This window comes from Trachemys scripta, chromosome 8 (genome assembly GCF_013100865.1).
Source record: "Trachemys scripta elegans isolate TJP31775 chromosome 8, CAS_Tse_1.0, whole genome shotgun sequence".
Taxonomy (NCBI): domain Eukaryota; kingdom Metazoa; phylum Chordata; order Testudines; family Emydidae; genus Trachemys; species Trachemys scripta.
Window position 1 is genome coordinate 94,119,483 of NC_048305.1, and position 21,588 is coordinate 94,141,070.

The 21,588-nt window shown below is 41.6% G+C and overlaps 2 protein-coding genes across 5 annotated transcripts in view; both read left to right on the plus strand.

The window, feature by feature from the left end:
* The window catches only part of MYSM1 (Myb like, SWIRM and MPN domains 1), a 30,929-nt gene extending 21,771 nt beyond the window's left edge, over window positions 1-9,158 (plus strand). For 2 of the 4 annotated variants that reach the window (XM_034778266.1, XM_034778269.1), the window contains 6 exons: window positions 551-625; window positions 989-1,177; window positions 1,530-1,662; window positions 4,317-4,422; window positions 4,563-4,620; window positions 5,630-9,158. In XM_034778266.1, the coding sequence (XP_034634157.1) occupies window positions 551-625; window positions 989-1,177; window positions 1,530-1,662; window positions 4,317-4,422; window positions 4,563-4,620; window positions 5,630-5,797 (729 nt within the window). In that variant the 3' untranslated portion in view covers window positions 5,798-9,158. The remainder of the gene's footprint in view (window positions 1-550; window positions 626-988; window positions 1,178-1,529; window positions 1,663-4,316; window positions 4,423-4,562; window positions 4,621-5,629) is intronic. The other 2 variants (XM_034778267.1, XM_034778268.1) reach the window with 2 other exon arrangements.
* A 7,167-nt stretch (window positions 9,159-16,325) lies between these two features.
* TACSTD2 (tumor associated calcium signal transducer 2) lies at window positions 16,326-18,420 on the plus strand. Its single transcript, XM_034779496.1, has one exon. It carries the CDS (start codon window positions 16,953-16,955, stop codon window positions 17,880-17,882), a length of 930 nt encoding a protein of 309 aa, XP_034635387.1. The 5' UTR covers window positions 16,326-16,952; the 3' UTR covers window positions 17,883-18,420.
* Window positions 18,421-21,588: the final 3,168 nt, after the last annotated feature.

Below are 21,588 nucleotides of genomic sequence, written 5' to 3' on the forward strand. Positions count from 1 at the left end.
CAGATGAAGTCACTAGAGAGTTGTCACTGACTTAAATAAGAGCAGTAACAGATCCATACTCAGTTCCATTTCTCCCAGGATATCCATCTTCTGTGATAGGAGTTGCTCCAAAAGAAACATCTCTTCATTGTGCATGTTGCCACTTAGGAAACTATTGGGATCATTACTCTATTTCCCCAGCAATCCAGAAGATGATTCAGTATTTGCGTATTCTCTTTATAATAACAAAGTATGCCATGCCAGGCCAAAGTCTTCTCAGTTGTGACAGAGGGTTCCTGGTGTTAAATGGTGACAATTTCTCCAACTAACAGCACCTCATACATACTTAATACTTAGATGTATGGCAAAGATCATCTTTATTCAGTTACTTTAAATTGAAACACACAGTATTTCAAAGTCTTTATTATTCTCAGTTTTCCTTCTAAACCTTACTGTGAAAGAACCTGTGAAGATAGTGTTTTATAATGTAAATCCAAGATTAGCAGTAGTTATGAAAATGGATATTTTTAACAAATATTTTAAGTAATGTGTATATATTATATATCTTTAGCATGCTCATGTTTCCATGGCAGAAGTAATAGGCCTGTTAGGCGGAAGATACTCTGAAGCTGATAGAATTGTTGAAGTAAGTTTTTTTTGTTTTTTTGTTTTGTTTTGTTTTTGTTCTTGGTGGGGTTTTTGGGTGGGGGAGGGTTTCAGTGTTCATTCTGCATTTCACTAAAAGTAGCGGTTAAATGCCTTATATTGAAAAAAAATTGATGCAAGAATTAGTGTCCTACAGATTATTGAATTAGTTGTTCTTTAGTCTTAAAAAGTTGAAATGTGAAAAGTTAATTATTGTAATCTTGATATTACAAAATTTAAGATCTCATAAAAATATCTGGCTGTCATCTCTTCTACACTTGCATAAGAGAATCTAGTATTTACCGTTGATTTAAATGTGTTCACTCAATGTTTCCATTTATCCATATGCGGATGTTATTTACAGATTTGTGCAGCAGAACCATGCAATAGTCTCAGTACAGGACTACAGTGTGAGATGGATCCAGTGTCTCAAACTCAGGCCTCAGAAACCTTGGCTGTTAGAGGGTACAGTGTTATTGGGTGGTACCACTCTCACCCTGCATTTGACCCCAACCCTTCGATACGAGATATTGACACTCAGGCTAAATACCAGGTACTCTTTGTGTGTATGTTAAAAAAAACCTTTCATTTCTAGTATTTATAATTTAATATGCTTAATGCAATAGTGGTTCTGGTTTGCACAATTGAAAATCATTTTGGTTGTAAATTGATTTTTAGCTTTACAGAGTCTTACAATGATTAATTTAGAGATGGTTTAATTGAAATTGAGGGAAGAAAGGATAATAAATATAATCTATATTTACATTAGAGTGGGGTAACCTCAGATTTGTAAGGATTTACTAATGTCTCTATCTTCTAATTTTTTAATATAAAAGATAGTTGGAAGAGGAGTTTGTATTGCACTTAGAAAATATATTACCAATTTTATTTTTTCCTTCATTTAGAGTTATTTCTCCAGAGGCGGGGCAATGTTCATTGGAATGATCATAAGTCCTTATAACCGAAATAATCCTCTTCCATATTCCCAGATTACTTGTCTGGTTATTAGTGATGAGATTAGTTCTGATGGCTCATACCGTAAGTATCTGAACTAATTATTTTTACCCCACTCCTCTTGAGCCTTCAGGATTTTAGATGGAAAATTTATATTCTTAACATTTGAACAAGGGCTTGAAGGAGTCTCCCATCTCTGAAGTTGGGCAGCTTTCCCTGAAATGGAGGGGCTTAAACCATCAGTTCCTGCACAATCTAACTTTTACTTTAAAAAACCATTAGTATTTTGTGACCTCATGAGTGAAAAGGAATACTTCCAACTATACAAAGATCTAGTGTTGTCTTCCTGGCTGCATACAGACATGTATTGTCTCTGCTGCTGCTCATGGCTTTCCCAGATCACAGCCAAGTGAAGTTATCAAGACTGGTCAGTTTCACTGTTGGTATTCAGAACTCTGTGGACACCAGTGAAACCCTTAAGGATTATGTCACTTTCACTCTGCTCCTTCAGAAAGCTATGAGCAGACACAGGCATGGAGGCGAGGAGGACCACGCTATCACAGAGACCTAGAAAGAGGGGTGGAGAAGCAAAGAAGAGAGATTGATGAAGGGGTACTATAACTGCAGGCTACTTTTTAGTAGTTGGGAATTTGGCGTGCAGAGGGAGTTCACACTAATCATACCTATCAGCCAGAGGCTAATATGAAAAGATGTAGTCCCAAACAGATTCCGGGATTGATAATTTGGCAGGAATCCCAGCTCTCTTCCCCTTTCCAGCAGTACAAAATGGGCTACTTATAAGGATGTTGCCCATAGACCTTCCAGGTTTGCTCCATTTCACCCAGTTTCACATATCGACTCTGGCTGGCAGGTTTATTCTTTTGACTAGTAAGCATCTCTTAAATTTATCAATTCTTGACTCGGGGTACGTCTTTACTACCCGCCATATCGGCGGGTAGCAATCGATTTATCTGGGATCGATATATCGCGTCTCGTTAAGATGCGATATATGGATCCCCGAACGCGCTCACCGTCGACTCCGAAACTCCACCAGAGTGAGCAGCAGTAGCACAGTCGACGGGGGAGCAGCGGCCGTTGATCCCGCGCCGTGTGGACCCCAGGTAATTCGATCTAAGATACTTTGACTTCAGCTACGCGAATAGCGTATCTTAGATCGATCCCCCCCCCCCCCCCCCCCCCCCCAGTGTAGACCAGTCCTTGGATATTTTGATAACTAATAAATACAACGTGGGGGGCACAGTGTTGATGGGAAAAAACCCTGACACCTCACAGAAGACTCCGAATCCCATTCCATGTAGATACACCTTTCATTTAGCCTCATCTCATGTGTTATATGATATATTTTCCCCCTCCCCTTTTTAAAAAAATTCCTAGAGATACTTTGTATAAAAATTACAAGGACTATAAGAATTGATCTGTTTCCTGTGTTTACTCCCTTGCTGATCTGAGGAAAAGTCACAGGATAACAGTCCATTATTAGAATTAATTTTTCCTTTTCCACAGTTCATAAATGCTGTCCCCTAACTCAGCCTTTGCCTCCAAACATCAGGGACTTGAATCTTGCGGGGTTGGGGAAGATAGATAGATCTGACACTTCCCTCATTATGTTTTATAATGGCCTGTACTGAGGAGAGACCAACCACCTAAAAATGTGCTTCCCAATGCTGTGGGCAGAGTGTAGATGACCTTTTTGTGGTACTCCTTGATTACCATACTGACAGCATCACATAGAGTAACCCTGTTCCTGCCATCTTGACTTTCCTATGACTCACAGCTAAAGTGCTTGTGAATACATGGCCTTAGTCATTGTCATCTTTTTGTTACGTAGATTGTGGAGACGACTTGTTTTCAGGTGGCAAATAGATGCACTATAAGGAGTAAATACATTTTTCTTAAATATAACCTTCTAGACTTTTGGAAACCAAACTCTGGTATCTTATGTGGAATATTAACCATGTGGCCACCTTCCCAGTCAGTGCAGATAGAAACATAATTCATACACGTGTCTTAAAAACAAATCTGTTTCTTTCTATACAATTGTTCTTGTTAGTTAAATAAATTACAATATTAGATACATAGTATATTTTTCAGTCTCTTTCATGGTCCTTCAGTGATTCCTTAAAGGTTTGTTCATCTATGCCCATTCTCAGTAACGTAACTAGAAGTTTTAAGACTGAAGTTCTTGCTTAGAAACTTAACTTTCCTTACTCTCTCTTACCCTCCCCCCAAACTTAGGGTAACAATCAGTCACCACAGTATCAGCCACCACACCTCACTTGTGAATAAAAAAGAATACATATTCCCCATATGGTTTAATCCACAGGGAACACTGGGACACCAGCCAAGAGATGAGAAATGTGACTTTAAAAATAAAGGAAAGTGGTGATAAATTATAAAATGTTTAGTTTTGCTGTTTTACTATTCTTTTGCAGAGCTATTTTGTTTTGAAAGTTTAACCCCAAACAAAAATGTGGTATAATTTAATGAAAAAAACTTTGTTTTTCTATCAAACTTAAATTTGAAGCCTTAAACTAGCTGACAGTGTCACTTCAACCTGCTTAGTGTTGGTAAGTAATAGGTTTGCAAGTTATTGTTGCTGCAACAGGCATAAGTAAAGTATGAACAGTTGCAAGGAAGGAGGGAGATTGCTTCCAGATTTGAAGAGGAGTGGCAGGTATAAGGGAACCAGGGAGTAATCCTGTTTTAATGATTTACAGGCCTGCCTTACAAGTTTGAAGTACATCAGATGTTGGAAGAACCTCAGTGGGAATTAGTGTTTGAAAAAACAAGATGGATAATCGAAAAATACAGGCTTTCTCATAGGTGTGTGTGTGTTTGCTTGCAATATACTTGTTTTTAAGATAAGCCACATTACAGTTTTTGTGTATTTATTCTTAGTATTTCAATAGAAAACAGATTCGTCCATTTCATCCAATCAAGACTTTTTATATTTTTTCCAATAGCAGTGTCCCCATGGATAAAATCTTTCACAGGGATTCTGACCTGACCTGTTTGCAAAAAGTAAGCCTTTAAATTTTTTAAATGTCACTTTTTTTGGAGTAATCTGAAACATCTATAATCTCAGCCATGAAAATCACAATTTTAGGCCAGTTGCAATACATACCTTTTATATTGCAGCTCATAATTTTATTTACCATAACTATGAAAATAAGGTTGGGTTATGTTTCCATATTTGCTGTTGACTTCATTTTTGGAGTTGAGGCCAATGGTTAAATTAATATTTGAAGTTTTAACCTTAGTTAAAAGGGAAAAAAAGCAAATTTTTGCCTCTCCTCTGCATGTTTGACTTCTATTATGTCAGCAAGAGTTGTCGCACATTGAGAGAATTAGTCTCCTAAATCCTTTATCCTGTTCTTAAAATGGTGTTACTCCATAATTGTCATGCATAAGTGAGAATTTTATGAAGTTCTGAATAATTGAATCTGTAACATTAATTGTATAAACAAGACAGAAAATTTGCTCAAAGCAAAAGTCATATAAACAGAAGACATGCAATAATTACTCTCATTTATTTTTTTTTTCTTTCAACATGACTGTTCATAAACAACTTAAACCTAAAATTGAACTGGCAGAAAGATCTTTTGAATTTAACTATTGTATGATTTATGGTAAAAAAAATCCTGTGTATAATTGTCTATAGAATAATGTACGTCCTGTGTTGCAAAGATTATTATTTCAAGCCTATATTTCATAGCCAATTATTGAACACAAACTGATCACCAGCTAAAGTCAAAAATAATTGTTCCCTTAAGCACAATTGATCCAGCTGTGCTTGGCTTTCCTCTAAAGCAGTTGGTATAGGGAACTATCAGAGTCAGGGCCCCAGACTGAAAGGGATCACTGATCTGTTTCTTTATGGTAATCCCTGTATACAGTTTTTATATTGCACGGTTTCTGCAAACCTGCCAAATAAATCAAGGTTTACTCTTACAGCATTTATCAGCTAGAAAGACCAAACTGTTTTTCGTTTTTTTCTACTGAACTTAATACTAATTTTCTTTTAAACTAGCTTTTGGAGTGTATGAGGAAGACTCTGGGCAAGGTAACGAACTGCTTCATTGCTGAAGAATTCTTGACTCAGATAGAAAACTTATTCCTTTCTAGCTACAAAAGTGAGAAGCAGAATAATACAGCTGAAGAAAATAAGAATGCGTGTCCCAATGAATTGCCAATGTGATGGCTTTTTCAGTGATGAAATTTCAGTTGCATGGACTACTATCCATTGTTCCTCTTTCAAAGTTATTGTCTCAGTTGACAATAATAGGGACATAATCCAGTATCTCAGATAGTGTAATGGTTCTAAAAGACATTTAGAAAACCTCTAACAAATGTTTTCTGATTACATGTGGAATTTTTATTTTTTACATTCTGAAAATTTATCGAATAGTATCACAAGCTTTGGGTTATCATTTGGCCAGCAACCTACCATTGAGAAGGACAAGCTGAAATACAGAACACTGTTTCTGTGCCTAAAGGAGAGGGTCCCTCCTCTAAGTCTTTGAAAATGGAATTTTGGCCACCTTTCTGTCCTCAGATGCACATTGTATTGAGAGTTAGATGTGTACATCAGAGGGAAGAATTTGTCCCATAGTGCATTGTGTCGTCTAAATTTGCATAGTTCTGCAGATGAGATTGATACCACTCTATCACTGCAAAGATTATAGTACATCTGATACTAATTTTCCTGGTATCTACTCTAAACTTTTACTCTGCTCAATTTAATCCACTCTGTTATTCCTTTCTGAGCCACTACAGACAATTTTTTTCTGGCATACCCTTCCCCATCTTCCATAATTCATGGAAATAAGGCTAGCAGGACATAATCATTTGTCGCTTCTTGTTGCCACAGTTTCCAGTGGAAACAATAAGTTCTGATTATTACATGTTGTACTCTTTCCTATCTTCCATATTACAGACACACAATGCTATCTTGTTCTATCAGATCATCATTATTGTCATTTCCTGGTTATCACAGGTTAATGCCATATGGCAAAATCTAGCGCTGTATTGTGGCAGCCAAAAAAATGTTTGTCACAGCTGCATAGCAGAAAAGAAAATGAAGTGCACATGTGTTACATTCACTTCCCTTCTCTTTACAATAGCAGGTTAACAAGTAACTACGCTGTTCATATCAGCTTCTGATACAATTATACATTCATACAATTATATATTCAGATAAATTAGTGCCAGGTAAGCAGATTGATTTGTAATTGAACCTCAAGAGAAATACTGTTATCAGAAATCGTAACTTCCAAACATTTTATCAGCTGTATCACGGTGTGTAAATTTTTGTAGAAGAATATCAGTGGTGGATTTCTTCCTGAATCATGGGCAAACTGTTGATGAGTGTACACTTACTACTGTATGTGAAGAGTATCTTGGCCAAAATGTCTTAGGTATTTGAAAACAGAGAGTAACCAAGAACTTAGATTATCCCTGTGTTTTTTGGATCCAGTCATACTATAAAATGTACATTTTAATTTTATATCTGGCCCTGTATAATAAAAATGCAATTTAAAATATTTCAGATTTACATCTTAACTTCATCTTGCTCTGTGCACTTAGGAAAAAAAGATATGTTAACAATTAAAAGTGAGGATTGCAAAACTTTAATATTGTGGGATCACATCCCAAGTAGATACCTGTTTCCAAGAAGGTAAAAGCAGCTGTTGTTGTGCTTTCTAAAATGGAGTTTAGTCCCTTTTCATTTCAAAGTGGATGATGCAGAACCTAATTTTAGAAAAAACATGGACATACATAACTAGAGACTTTTTCCAGGCTGTATTCAAGACCTATTGTCTTAATAATATTAGAGAACCTTCTGCACTGTGTTAATCTGCAGATAAGAGGCTTTGGATTCTAGTGTGATGTGTATAGTCCATCAATTTAAAAGAAGTGCAGTCCTTACACACACACGCACTCTCTCTCTGGACCTTTTATTTCCCCTAGATTGCATGTAATGTGAAATGCCATCTCTCTCCTCTTTCCTAAATGAAAGTATTGCATGGCTCTCAGTATTTCTAGCTGTAGACTACACATCTTGCTCACAAAACAGATTTCCCATCTCCCTCAGTTTAAATTTTGGAGTATTCCTTTATCAAGTATTGTGTTGCAGTTTTCAGTGGTTTTATACGTTACTCTATAAAAAAGTCACATTGTATATATCTGTACTAAAATATGTTGTAAATAGTTATTTGTAGAAACAAAATCATTTGTCAAAAGACTTGAACCTCAAGTATAACTGCAGTATGTGGTAGATGTAGTGTCTTTGTTCTGGGTGTTATGTTTGAGTCATTTAACAAAATAATAATACAGTGAGGCAGTATTGCTGAAATAATGGAAACTAAATTTGCTGGCTGCTCTGCCCCCTTTTTAATGATTAAAGTGAGCAAAAACATTAATAATGATGTGCAATTGATTTTAAAAGTGTCATATATACAGTATCAACTAAGAAGTTTTGGGTACAGGATGTTTTAAATTGTGGAATCTGAGTCGCTCTGACTTGTACATCAACACTCTGATCCTGCAATCCCATTCTGATGAGTGGATTCTTGTGCCTGCCCAGAGACCTGTTCACTCAGTTTACCAGTAGAATTAGGGTCCAAATTTGCTCAGTGTACTTGTCGAAAAAATGGTTGTTACTGCTATTGCTGCAAACTTAATCCTGGATCTAAAATCCAAGCTGTGTTCTTTCTGGTTCATGCGTCATAGCCAGTAATAAATGTATTTTGTTTCACCAGCAGTAATTGGTCCAGTAAAAGATATTATTTTGCCCATCTTCTCTCTATCATATCCTGGGACCACAAGGCTACAGCAACACTGCAAACAAGTAATAAATGAAGCATTTGTGATAATAGTTAACAGTTCTATTGACAGTATATGAGCCAGAAAAGATCCCAGCTCGCTCTTCCTTAGTGTTGTGTCAGCTATGCAGTGCTAATATGACTTAAAAAAATAGTAAAAACTTACCTTTCTCACTATAGTAGCAAATATGACTTTAAACACACACAGGGAATAATTTCTTTTTACTAAGAAATCTCTATTTTTTACCCAGACGCTTTTCTGACGAGGACCATGTTTTTAGTATGAGTGTGCGATTTAATTTTTTATAACACATCATATTTTGCCAAGATAACTTGCTCGGAAGAGAGAAGAAAATAGTAAGCAGCATCTTAGAAGACTCAATTTAAATTGAAATACTCAACAATTAAAGCCAAGTTGACCGAAGTACTTTAAATTGAATCGGTCTTGATGCTGTGATCAACGGAGCTCACTGCAATATTACGAAACACCTCTCCTTTGAGAAATGAAAATGATACGTTCTCTTCATCCATTGTATATGTTGTAACTCCCATGAATGCTGTGTGTGTGCACTGAGTGCATATATACTTACATGTGTATTTGTTGGCTGTTGTTTTAAGTTTTAAAGACCCAATTGTTTGCAGTATTTATTCACAGGGATTTATACCATGTGCTTGACTTGTACATCAATATCTTAAAAAAACCCAAATAAATAAAAAGTTAATTTCCTAGGAAAACTGTTTAAGTTGTAGGAATTCATACACAGTACTGTCATTGCCCATGATAAGTTATACACGTTTACATGTTGCTCAGACATGGTCAGTATTCCTGGTAGCTATTTTTAGAATGTTCTTTCACTGAAAGATTGTGTATCAAGTAACCCTACAGCTGTATTATGTGTTTGTAATAGTTCTCTCTCTTTTGAAATAACGTAAGAATTGGATATTAAGCACAAACTAACACTAAAAATGATGTGGTTCAAATAAGTGTGATAAGCACCAGTAGATGGTGCTCTGTTACACTGATATATTTAACTAAAAATATAATGCTTTAATATAGCATCTCCCAGCTGAAGATATTAGTGTTTTGGAGTGTGTGTTAGGCCTGATTGTTCCTTCTTTCCATCAATCCCTTCCCATAAAAATCTTTAAAGTGTTTTTGTATTACATTAAAAAGTGTGTGTGTGTGTGTGTGTGTGTGTGTGAGAGAGAGAGAGAGAGAGAGAAGTGGAATCAGAAACACACTTGGTTTCACCCTGATTGCTTTGTTTTGATAGTGTATCAGTTTTCCCCACCTTCTATTTACTTTTTGTCTTTGTAGAATATAAGGTAATTGGGGCATGGGTTGTCTTTTGTATCGCGCAGGGGTCGGCAGCCTTTCGGAAGTGGTGTGCCGAGTCTTCATTGATTCACTCTAATTTAAGCTTTCGCATGCCAGTCATACATTTTAACGTTTTTAGAAGGTCTCTTTCTGTAAGTCTATAATATATAACTAAACTGTTGTATGTAAAGTAAATAAGGTTTTTAAAATGTTTAAGAAGCTTCATTTAAAATTAAAATTCAGAGCCCCCCGGACCGGTGGCTAGGACCCAGGCAGTGTGAGTGCCACTGAAAATCAGCTCGCGTGCTGCCTTTGACACACGTGCCATAGGTTGCCTACCCCTGGTATAGGGCTTAGCCCAGTGGGACCCTGATTCTGATCAGGGCCTATTATGGGTGCTACTGCAATGTAAATAATTCCAGTAATGATGGGAATGTTCCCATTTTATAGATGGCACAGAGATAATGGGGATTTGCCTAGGTCTAAAGTCGATCTTTGGTACTTATATGACCCCTATCACCATAGTATCTGAGCACCTCACAATCTTTTTTAGTACAAGTACTCCTGTTCTTTTTGCGGATACAGACTAACACGGCTGCTACTCTGAAACTTTTTAATGGATTTATCTTAATACCCCTGTGAGATAAGAAAGTGCTATTATCCTCATTTAATAGATGGGAACTGAGGAACAGAGAGGCTAAGTGACTTACTCAAGGTCACATAAGAAGTCTGTGGTAAAGCAAGTGATTGAACTCCAATCTCCGCAGGCCTAGGCTAATGCCCAAACCACTGACCCATCCTTCCTCAAGCCTGTAATAGAGGCAGGAACTGAATCCTGTTCTCAAGACTCCCTGTCCTGTGTGGTAATTCATTAAATGAAATTGAGCTGATCTGAAATATGAGTGTGATCCTGAGCAGGGTGAGACGACATCAAGAAATCATTCTATCCAGTGTGTATAAGACAAATTATTAACTGGTTATTAGATTTTATCGGCTGTAGATTGGGGTAGGTGTGCTTCTTTCATTTAGTCTTTTCATTCTTTTGACTGTCTTCTTTGGAAAGGGTGGAGTTGGGGCGGGGGAGGATACGAGCACCCACCGGCGCCAGGGAAAGTTGGCGCCTGTGTCTTAATTGTCCAGTGGTTCCACTGGTTGTTTAACAGGCTTCCTGCTTCTGATGTACTTAAAAAAAAAAAAATTGCTATTAGTTTTTGAGTATTTGGCTAGCTGTTCTTCAAATTCCTTTTTTGGCCTTCCTAATTATATTTTTACACTCGTGGGCATGTTCTCAGTTCATGTCCATTATAGCTCCAGTGAAGTCAGTGGCTAATACAGTTTACACTAGTTGAGGATCTCTGAGTGAAAAAACTTCTCCAGAATGAAAACAAAAAAACACAGAGTTTATAACATAAGAGACAAGACAAGTGGAAGACAAGATGTGGCGAAGAAAGGAAGGGTGAGGAGAGAGGCTCAGTGAGGCAAAAGGGGAAGGCAATGCACCTAGAAGAACTGGTTTTGGAGGTAGTGGGCTGGCTTGACTTGGGAGACTTTTCCAAGGTGACAGTGTAAAAGAGTCAAAGGTGAGAAGTTGGGGAGGAGTGTAGAGAGTTTGAAGAAATGAGAGCAGAGATGCAGGCAGGGAGAGTGGAGGTGCTGTAGTAGGAGACAGGAAGCTAGCTAAGGGATGTATTTGAGGAGGTGGGTGATAAGTTTGGAGTGGCCGGAGAGGATTACTTTTATCAGCAGTATTTTGAATGGCTTGAAGATGGAAGGCTGTGAAGGAGGTTACAGTAACCAGGGACATATGACCAAACCCTGGGCAACAGCTTTAGAGACAGAGAGAGAGTGTGTGAGAGAGAAAAGAAGGTAGATATTAAAGAGGAAGAAGCAACATGGCTTAACAAGAGACTGAATACCAGGCGAGAAGAATTGGAACAAACCACACCCCATATATTATTAAAAAAAATAAAAGAAATTGGAGTTGGAAATAATACTGCTTAGCAATTTCACATGTAGGCCTCAAAGTTTTTTCCAAAGGAGGGTAGATACTATTTTCATTCTACAGATGGAAAAACTGAGACACAGAACAGTGCAGTGACTGGCTCAAGGTCACAAAATGAGCCCGTACAAGAACGAGGAGTAAATCTAGGAATTTACCTACTTCCTCTTCTTGGCAATGAAGGATTATTCCCTACACTGTATTTTATAACAATTTCTCTTATTCCAAATAGAGAGGGGGCTAAGCCACCAATTTCAGTTCCAGGTCTGAGCTTCCTTGAAGTTTGAGGGTTTGGTTTAGGCCCATATTTGGTTGTAAATATGAATTGGCAGCCACTGTAGCTTCCTAATAATTCGTCCACTATTTACAATGAGACCTGCCTTAAATTAAATAAAGGGCAGGCTCTGGGAAAACCCCTATGGAAGTAGAGTTTGAATATGGGTTTTTTTCAAGACCCATTCCTGTGAGTTAGAGTGCCTGAGGGTGCTCAACGTCTTGCACAACCTGCTCAGCACATCTGAGTTTCAGGAGTTTGTGCTTACCCAAGTCTGCAGGCAATGAGCAAGTAGAACGTCTGACACCTACTGGCAGCAATGGGAAGATGGGAAAACAGTGATTCATGGAGTGTGGTGGATTGTTAAGAAACTTGGAATGTTGTCCACAGAGCAATTACCCCACCATCAGAAATTTTAGTATCTCCAGAAACTGCCATGACCAATATCAACCACTCTATAAGGTAACAGAACAAGTGTGAAAGTTTTTGTATGTTTTATGGGCTTGGGCTAAATAGTATATCAAAGGGAAGTAGGAGGGGCAGAAACCATCCTTGCTAGAAGGAAGGAATGCCCCAACTGTTTTCTAAATGAAAGTATAATCTGTAACTGGAGAAACTGTCAACCCATCATTGGTTTGACATTGCAGCTGTTCTGGGATTTTATTAGAGCAGATTAAACGGAATTTTTGATATACAAAACTAAAATCCCCAAGCAACAAGAAACCAGACACTACAACAGCAGGGGAGCTGCAGGACAGAGGATTGGGAAACTGTGGCCGCATTACTGATTTGTGCTCCCTTCACAGGTCAGAGGAGGAGCGGAGTGTGTGATCGTGGAGGAGACAATGGAGTCCAGGGATCCACGATAAAAGGAAGCATTAGCCATAGCTACCTCTTTGTGGTTCTGCCAGCCTAGCCCTGTCCTTGGCAGCACAGCTCCTTTTGGAGCCATACTGCTCCTAACTCCATTGTCCATGCCTGGGGCTAGTACCCCCTCACCAAAGACCGTGTAAACATGGGGGCTAATGTTCCTAGGAGCAATATTAACCAAATGCTATTTGCCATGCCAAGGAGACTGAGGGCTGTTCCACCCATCCGCTTCGCCTACCTGCAGTATCATTCCCCCCGGCACAGATCCTAATAAGCGCCCCTTCCTAGCTGCCTATTAGGACTGCTCTGCGGGGAATCCAAGCCTCTGTGCTCTGAATGCCTTGGGGTGTGTTAAGCTCCTGGAACCTCAACGGAGTCCAGCCGCTGCCCCAATCTTGTGGTCCCTAATCATACTCTCAGGCCGTAGACCTTCTATCTGGCATCCCCTTTGATTGTTTTAACCCACCATCCAACTGGCTACCCCTCTGGGTGCAGCCCTAACCCTTCAGCTTCTGGTTTACTGTTTAACTCCCTCAGGGGCCCCCAGCAGTTGTAAACAGTCAACACACACTTTGTTCAGTTACTCAACTTTATGCTCTATACTTAACAGATAAAGCATAGGAGAGTACCTCTCATACGAAACAATGACACATCCTACATGCAATGTCTCACCAGCTCACCCATCCTGTGCATGTTCTTGAAGGATCAAGTGTGTTTCGTCAGGCAGGCAGCGTCCTCTGGCCCCTTGCCTACCTTGCAGCAGCAGCCTCCCTCATCTTAAACTAGTGCAAAATGGCTCTCTTTCTCCTCTCTCTTATACTAGCACTGGTGCTCCTGGTCTGCTATTTCTTGATTCCAGTCTTCTAGCTGCTGTGTTTCTTCTCCAGCTGCAGCTTCTGTTGAGCTGCCCACAACTCCTGTTGCTGTGGTGTACTCAGTCTGGATGGAATGTGGTGCTGCCTCTGTCAGGCTCTTCCTTGTTTGTCAGGGTGGGGAACCTCAACCCATAGTTGGGGCAACAAATCCTTTGGGAGACAAAGAGACACCCAGGGGCGGCTCCAGGCACCAGTACACCAAGCGCGTGCCTGGGGCGGCAAGCTGCGGGGGTCAGCCTGCCGGTCGCCATGAGGGCGGCAGTCAGGCTGCCTTCGGCGGCGTGCCTGTGGGAGGTCCACCAGTCCCGCGGCTTCGGCAGCGGGTACCCCAAAGGCGCGGGATGGGTGGATCTCCTGCAGGCATGCCGCCGAAAGCCGCCTGACTGCCGGGAGACACCACACACACTCCCTAGAAACCAGATGGGAGTGAAAAAAAACCATCTCAAGCTAACACCCAGAGGTTGAGGGGTAAGAAGGGCCATGCGAGAGCTCAACCCCAGAGGCTCTACAGAGAGAAATTATACAGGCTGGTGGACAAGTGACACTATGAAATTTTGAAGGATGCATGCTGGCTTGCTTGCAAAATATTTACTACACCTCTATCCCCATATAAGGCGACCTGATATAACATGAATTCAGATATAACACGGTAAAGCAGTGCTCCGGGGGGCGCAGCTGCACACTCCAGCAGATCAAAGCAAGTTCGATATAATGTGGTTTCACCTATAACGCGGTAAGATTTTTTTGGCTCCCGAGGACAGTGTTATATCGAGGTAGAGGTGTATATGAAATTATAAAAGGTAAGAGGAAAAAATGCCATTTACGGATCAGCCTGTCCAGGAAATAAGTGCGCTCCCCTAGGCTGCTGGACAGCACCCTAGTTATACCCACTTCTTTAGGGGGAGATGTGACAGCTAAGGCAATTTCCTGGACAAACCGTATTGAATTAAGTTTGTGCATCTTTGTGGGCCAAGGATTCTATGTAATTCCATTGGGGAGGGAGATCACAGCCCTCCAAAAACTAAGAAGAGTGGGGGTGGGTAGACAAATTCATTCAGGTTGTAACACCTCCAGAGAGGAACCACCACCTGGAGGGAGGCTCACATATACTAATTCACACTGGATTCTCCAGGGACCAACAAAGAAAGGACTTTTGAGTAAAATTGCGGAGTTAAGACTGACTCAGGGCCTTCTTTCTGATCCAGCAAATGGACAAGACCTTCGGTCTAAGGGGAGCCCTCAATCCTTCCTGAGAAGAGCTGGAAAGACTTGCCTGTCCTGTGTTCTTGTTCTAAGCAGTAGGGGTTATGAACTTGTAACCACAAGAAAGCCCCTTGGTGTGGGTTGAAGGACTGTTCACCTGCCAGAGTCCTTGGAGTCAGGGAGTGATCTCTGGTAAGCTTAGCATGCAGATAGGTTCTTTTATTGTTTTTAATATGTTTTCTCTATAATGCTTTTTCCTTAAGAGCCATTATGCTTGCTTAGGAAGAGCTGTCTGGTAACTTAACTGTGGCAATTACACTGTTTACTGTCTCTGAGGAGAAAAGTAAAGCAGGCCTGCTTAGGCTGTCTGACTTTGCTGGGAAATTCACAGTATAGGCAGGGAACTGTAGAGCCTGAAAATATCTCAGTCAGGAGTGTGAGAGATGCATGTCTCAGCCCAAGAGAGGCAACGGCTGGGGATCCAGACACCTATGAGTGGGTGCCTTTGCTGGACCACAGAAGCAGGGGCGGCAAGTTATATACACTTGTGGTGCCTGGGCTCCAGCAAGATTCAGGGCCTGGGGGCCCAGCTCCACCAGTGTTTGGGGCCGGGTCTCTCCCTGGCCCCACCTGCCGCCCCCATGCACCTCCCCCAAGCATCCCCCCAGCCCCCACTTGCTGCCCCCGCTCACCTCCCCCCGGCCCCGGAGCCTGCAGCTCATGCTGACTCTGTTCTGCTGGCTCCCGGCATCAACTGATGTCCCAGGGTCCTAGTGCCCCCCGTCCGCTAATGGCAGGGCAGGCTGCCCTTACCCTGCCCTTCTGCCCTAGCCCTGAGCCTCTCCAACGCCCCAAACCCCTCAACCCCAGCCCCAGCCAGAGCCCTCATCCCCCCGCACCCTAATCCTCTGCCCCAGCCCTGAGCCCCTCCCACACCCCAAACCCCTCATCACCAGCCCCACAGCCCTCACCCGTGCACCCCTCCTATCTCCAAAATCCCTCCCAGAGCGTGCACCCCTCCCACTCCAAACTCCTTCCCAGAGCCTGCACCCCTCACCCCCTCCTAGTCCCCCACCTCCAGCCCAGAGCCTGCACCCAAACTCCGTCCCAGAGCCTGCACCCCTCACCCCTTCCTTCACCCCTGCCCCAGGCCAGAGCCTGCACCCAGCACCCAAACTCCATCCCAGAGCCTGCACCCTGCACCCTCCTGCACCCTAATCCCCAGCCCAGGGCCTGCACCCCAGACCTCCTCCCCCCACTCAAACTCCCTCCCAGAGCCTTAGGCAGGTGGGGGGTGGAGTTTGGGGTGGGGGCGGGTTCTGGGAGCCACCAAAATTTCTACAAACCTGCCACCCATGCACAGAAGGGAAATACATGAGCCGTTGCCCTGAACTGTGACATACCTCATCCCACCTCTAATTGCAGTACTTCTCCCCCATAATATCAGGGCAGCAAGGCTTCCACAAACACCGGTGTAGGCTGCTGTCCTTCCTTTTGTGTGTTTCCTTGCTCCAGTTCCCATCTGCACGGGGCCCTAACTGCATTTATATATGCAGGAGATGGAAACAGAGACAGAAGGAAGGGGCTCAGGCAGGCTCACATTAACTTAAAAAACTGTGTTTATGTTCTGATCCACAAGGCAGGGCCAGGAGGAGTCACGTTTTATATTGGTGTGTGAGTTGCTTGCCTGTTGTATTTCCTCATTCAGCAGGAGGGAGGGAGACAGGTTGGGATGGTGGGGAGTTATTGCCACTCCCTGAAGGTATAATTGAAGAAGGTGCGGCTCACTGACTTCTCTGTGGGTTTTCTGTGTTGCTGGAGACCAGTTGTTTGTGAGCAGAACCTGTCTTGCAGGTCTGATTTGGGTTGAGTAATAGGGAGTGGCTCACCAATACACAAAAACCAGGAGACTGGTTGTCAGTGGGCTTAGTTTTCAGACAGCCCTTGCCATTTCTTCCCACAAGCTTCTTCCTCTCTTTCTCCCTTGAACATGGAATCTAGATTTGGAGTTGTGCTGGTTTTGATCTTGGCAGCTGCATCATCATCTGCCCAGAAGAACTGTACCTGTGCAACCAACAGACGGGCTCTATGCACCGAAGACACACCCGGGAACTGCCTCTGCACGTTGGTGGGTTCAAATCAAAGAGTAAATTGTTCAGTGTTGACTTCAAAATGCCTACTGATGAAGGCAGAAATGAGCTCCCCAAAGGGCAAGCGCTTCACCAAACCTGAGCATGGCTTTTTAGACAATGATGGAATTTACAATCCAGATTGTGAGGACAGTGGTATCTTCAAAGCCAGGCAGTGCAATCAGACCAACACCTGCTGGTGTGTGAACTCTGCTGGGGTGAGGAGAACTGATAAAGGTGACACAACCCTAAGATGCAGTGAACTAGTCAGAACTAACTTGATCTTCATCGAACTGAAACACAAGGAGAGGTCTAAAGCCTTCCATGCTTCTGAAGTGGCAAATGGTCTGAGACAGATCATTCAGAACAGATACAAGCTGCATCCAAAGTACATCACTGCCATTGAGTATGAATACCCATTCATCCATATTGACCTGATGCAAAATGCTTCCCAGAAATCCAACAGAGATGTTGATATAGCTGATGTGGCTTATTACTTTGAAAAAGATGTTAAACTTGACTCCATATTTCATCGTAGTAATGCATTCAACCTCTCCGTTAACGGAGAGCCTCTGGATGTGGAAGGAATTTTAATTTACTATGTGGATGAAAAGCCACCAGAGTTTTCTATGAAACGTCTGACTGCTGGCGTTATTGCTGTGTTGGCAGTGGTGATATTGACTATTATTACTGGGATTATTGTACTGGTTATTACCAGGAGGAGGACCGGGAAGTATGAGAAGGTCGAGATCAAGGAGATGGGTGAAATGAGACGAGGACAGAACTCATAGCTGCCTTAATCTGAAGACAGAAATTAAGACTTTGATGAGAAGGAAGCAGAAATGGCAAGATTATTCAACGTTTGTGTGGGGAGGCTGGGGTATTTTTTATTTCTAGTTTTAAAACAATGATTTTCTAAAATCCTAAATAAGCTTAGATGCGTAAAGTGGTATTAACTAGTATAAATTAATTTGAGAGTTGATTATCAAAATCACGTGGAAAGAAAAGATGAGCACCATAGCCCAAAATTTTCCAATTGTATAGTTGTATTTTTAAGGGGATAAGAAAGTTATTTGTACTTCCTAACATAGCTATTTAGCATAATTTATAATACCTACATTTGTATTACTAAAGAGCCTGTTAAACTTGTTTAAACATTTTATGAGGACTTTTTTTTGCACAACCAGGTGCTGAAGCTTGAATATGCGCTGACTGACTCACTTGTATAACTAGGGTTGGCTTTCTGTTTTCAATGACGTTTTTAAAGATACTACTTTGATGAAGTTGCTGGAACTTTTTTGTTTTCACCAACTTTAAACTTAATAAATTCCACCATAAACAAAACAAACAAAACATTGTGATAATCTCTTCCAGACTTACAGTCTCACAGCCTTCTGTGCTGACTCATGCATCTGATGATGTGGGTATTCACCCACGAAAGCTTATGCTCCAATATGTCTGTTAGTCTATAAGGTGCCAGGGGACTCTTTGTCATTGTCGAAGGAGCAAATATTCTGAAATTCAAAGTTGGTCAGACAACCTTGTGCTCTGATCCCGCACATGCTTTCCAATGAGAGTCTGACCACGTGTAGTCATTACAGATTCATTGGCACTTTTTCTAAGAGTGGGAGAGCTAATCTTGCTTTCTTGGTCAAATTCCAGCTCTGGTCATTGGTTTCTCTCTACCCAAATGTCCCTTGCAGTTTCAATAGGAAAAGGTATTCTTCACTGTTTAACAGCCCACAGCAATACCACACAATGTTTTAGGATAAGTTGTGAAGAGACCTTTACCTCATTAGAGCTGCAGGGGAAATTAAGGTAGGCAGAATGTAATTACCCACCCCGGAATTTGGCCAAGAGCTCAGAATTAGACACTAGTCACCTACCACTATACAAAATCTTTTCTATGTAGCATCATCACCTTAAAGGACAAATGGAAAGAAGGAAAAAAAGGGGAGGGGGGGCAGGGAGGGAATAATGGTAGTTGTTAAATGTTGGAATACTGGCAGAATTGGTACATTCCCTGGGCTGCTGATGGACATCTAAAGTTCTATCAGCCTAATTAGATTTCTTTCAAAACATGATTACTTCAAGCAGGCATTCCAAAAGAGTCAGCCATCTAATTCACATAATCTGCCCTTAAATTTCACTGTTTTGCAATCCTAATAAGCATCCATTGTTGTGTGGCTCCTATGGATAACTGTTTACTAAACACACATGAAAAATTCCAATGTCCAGGAAAAAATGATGGGACTTAGTGTGGCCATGGGATTGGATACTCGAATGGGCATCAGGGACCGGGTTCTATTTCCAGCATTGCCAGTGACATGCTGCGTGACATAGGACAAGTTACTACACCTTTCTGTTCCTCAGTTTCCACATCTGCGATGGAGATGATACTGACCCTTCCCTACTTCGAAACTGCTTTGAGATATGTGGATAAAAATTGCTATACAGGAGCTAAATGCTGTTATTATTCACTTATCTGTAAGAACCAATTGGGCTTTATTACAGGAAAACCAACTGACTGCAATTGTTGTAATACAGTAAAGCTTGAAAGCAGATGCATATTATTTATTTCACATTTTCCCACCAATATGATATTAGATTTTTGCATCATCCTGCCAGAAACATCAACACACAATTCAAATATTAAGAATTTGGGGGCTGGGTCTATCATTTATTAATATGCTTGTGCACTGCCTCGCACAGCAGAGTCCAACCTGCTTGTGGCCTGTAAGTACCACTGCAGTATAAAAGTTAAATAATAATGAGAGATGGGCCTGAACCAAATCCCCAGATAAGAATTCCCCCAAACTGCAGGTAAGTTCTGAGACTAGCCTCGCTCCGTACCCAAACTTTGTGATTGGCCTTGCTCTGTATAATGAGCTGAACTAAAAATCTGAACCTGAGTATCCCTTAACTTCGGAGAAATCTGAACCCGAACTAAGTGGCTCAGGCTCAGTTGCTACACAGTTTTGTTTCTTATATAGTGTCTGTGTGGAGCTGATGAAAAGGTGTCTACTTGATAGCCCTTGGAGTCCTTTCTACCACAGAAAAGGTGCAACACTGGCAATGGCAAAGCAGTCCTGACATTGCCTCACCAAGGGGTCGCTAACCAGGACCGTCTTCCAGAAGGACGAGTTGGGCAGTCTCCATGCCTGTTTGATCTTTGACTTCTTTTTTGACATTTCCCCCAAGGGTGCCAGTTGTAGCAGTGTTTTATTTTTTTATGACAGAGAGACCAGTTCACTAGGAACTGGATTGCAATCACCAAACCCATTTTTAGTACAGGCCAAAGCATAGCCACTAGATGCTACCACCACCAATCACTACTAGAATGGATTTGACCTAGAAAATTAGAGATGAAAGACCTATATTCTATTACTAGTCGCCTGAACCACATCTGTTACTACTATAACATTATATCTGGGCTGTTCATATGATTAAATTCTCTCTCTTATGCAGGGCCGGCTCTTGGATTTTTGCCGCCCAAAGCAAAAACAATTTTGCCCCCCCGTTCTTTAATTACCCTACCCCTGGCCCCGCCTTAACTCCACCCCTTCCCCAAATCCCCAGCCCTGCCTCCTCCTCCCCCCAGGATCTCAAGCCTAGGAGGGAGGGAGGGAGAGAAGCGGCGCCCGCGCCGCGGCTATTCGGAGATCTGAGACTGTTAGGGCTCAATCCTGCTCTTTTTTTCCTACCTGAATGGCATTAGGGGCCTAGGGATGCATTAGGGGCTTAGAGGCCTAGAGATGTTCCAATTGGGAGTAGAAACTGGTGACAGTCAGGTATTTCTTTTGATAGTTTTGTGTATTTACAAAGAATGTACAAAGTCCTTTGTCTCTGAACACGGAAGAAATCAAGTAGCAGGACGAGGCTTCTTTTGCTCACAGCACCAAGAACACTGTATTCGACTGGCACCACTGATCCAAAAACCTCTCTTTAGGTTCCTTCCTGGGTCAGACACTATGTTTTCAGCTACTCCTTCTGGCTGTTTGGCTGTTCCTCCGTCTCCCAATTGTTGTCTAGTCTGCCTTCTCTCTCACACACCGGCTCATACCAATACCCAGTGCAACCCTCCACCTACTAGCTAGTGCTAGTTTCTGGGCAGACGCTATTAGATCTTGTTTTAGGTGTGGCCCTTTAACTGTGTCTTACAACTATCTTAAGTGTCGGGTGTGTTCACGCAAATTTTAACTCAATGCACAACAAGGTTTCACCCAGCTCCCAATAATATCAAAATTCTCAGGACTGGGCCTTACTTGAAGCTTTGTAGCACTCAGAACATGTGTACTCCCTTACTACAAGAAGAGCTGCATTTCTTCAAAGGGCTCAAATACTGAAATGCACCTTTCCCAGGGTTTTCCGGACTCAGCTTCATGTTATGCCAGTGACATTTTGCATTACTGGAGTTTGGCTTATTACAAAGGAATTGGGGGCAGTTTTCAGAATGAGGGAGAGGAATAAATTAGACCAATGATCAGTTAAATATGA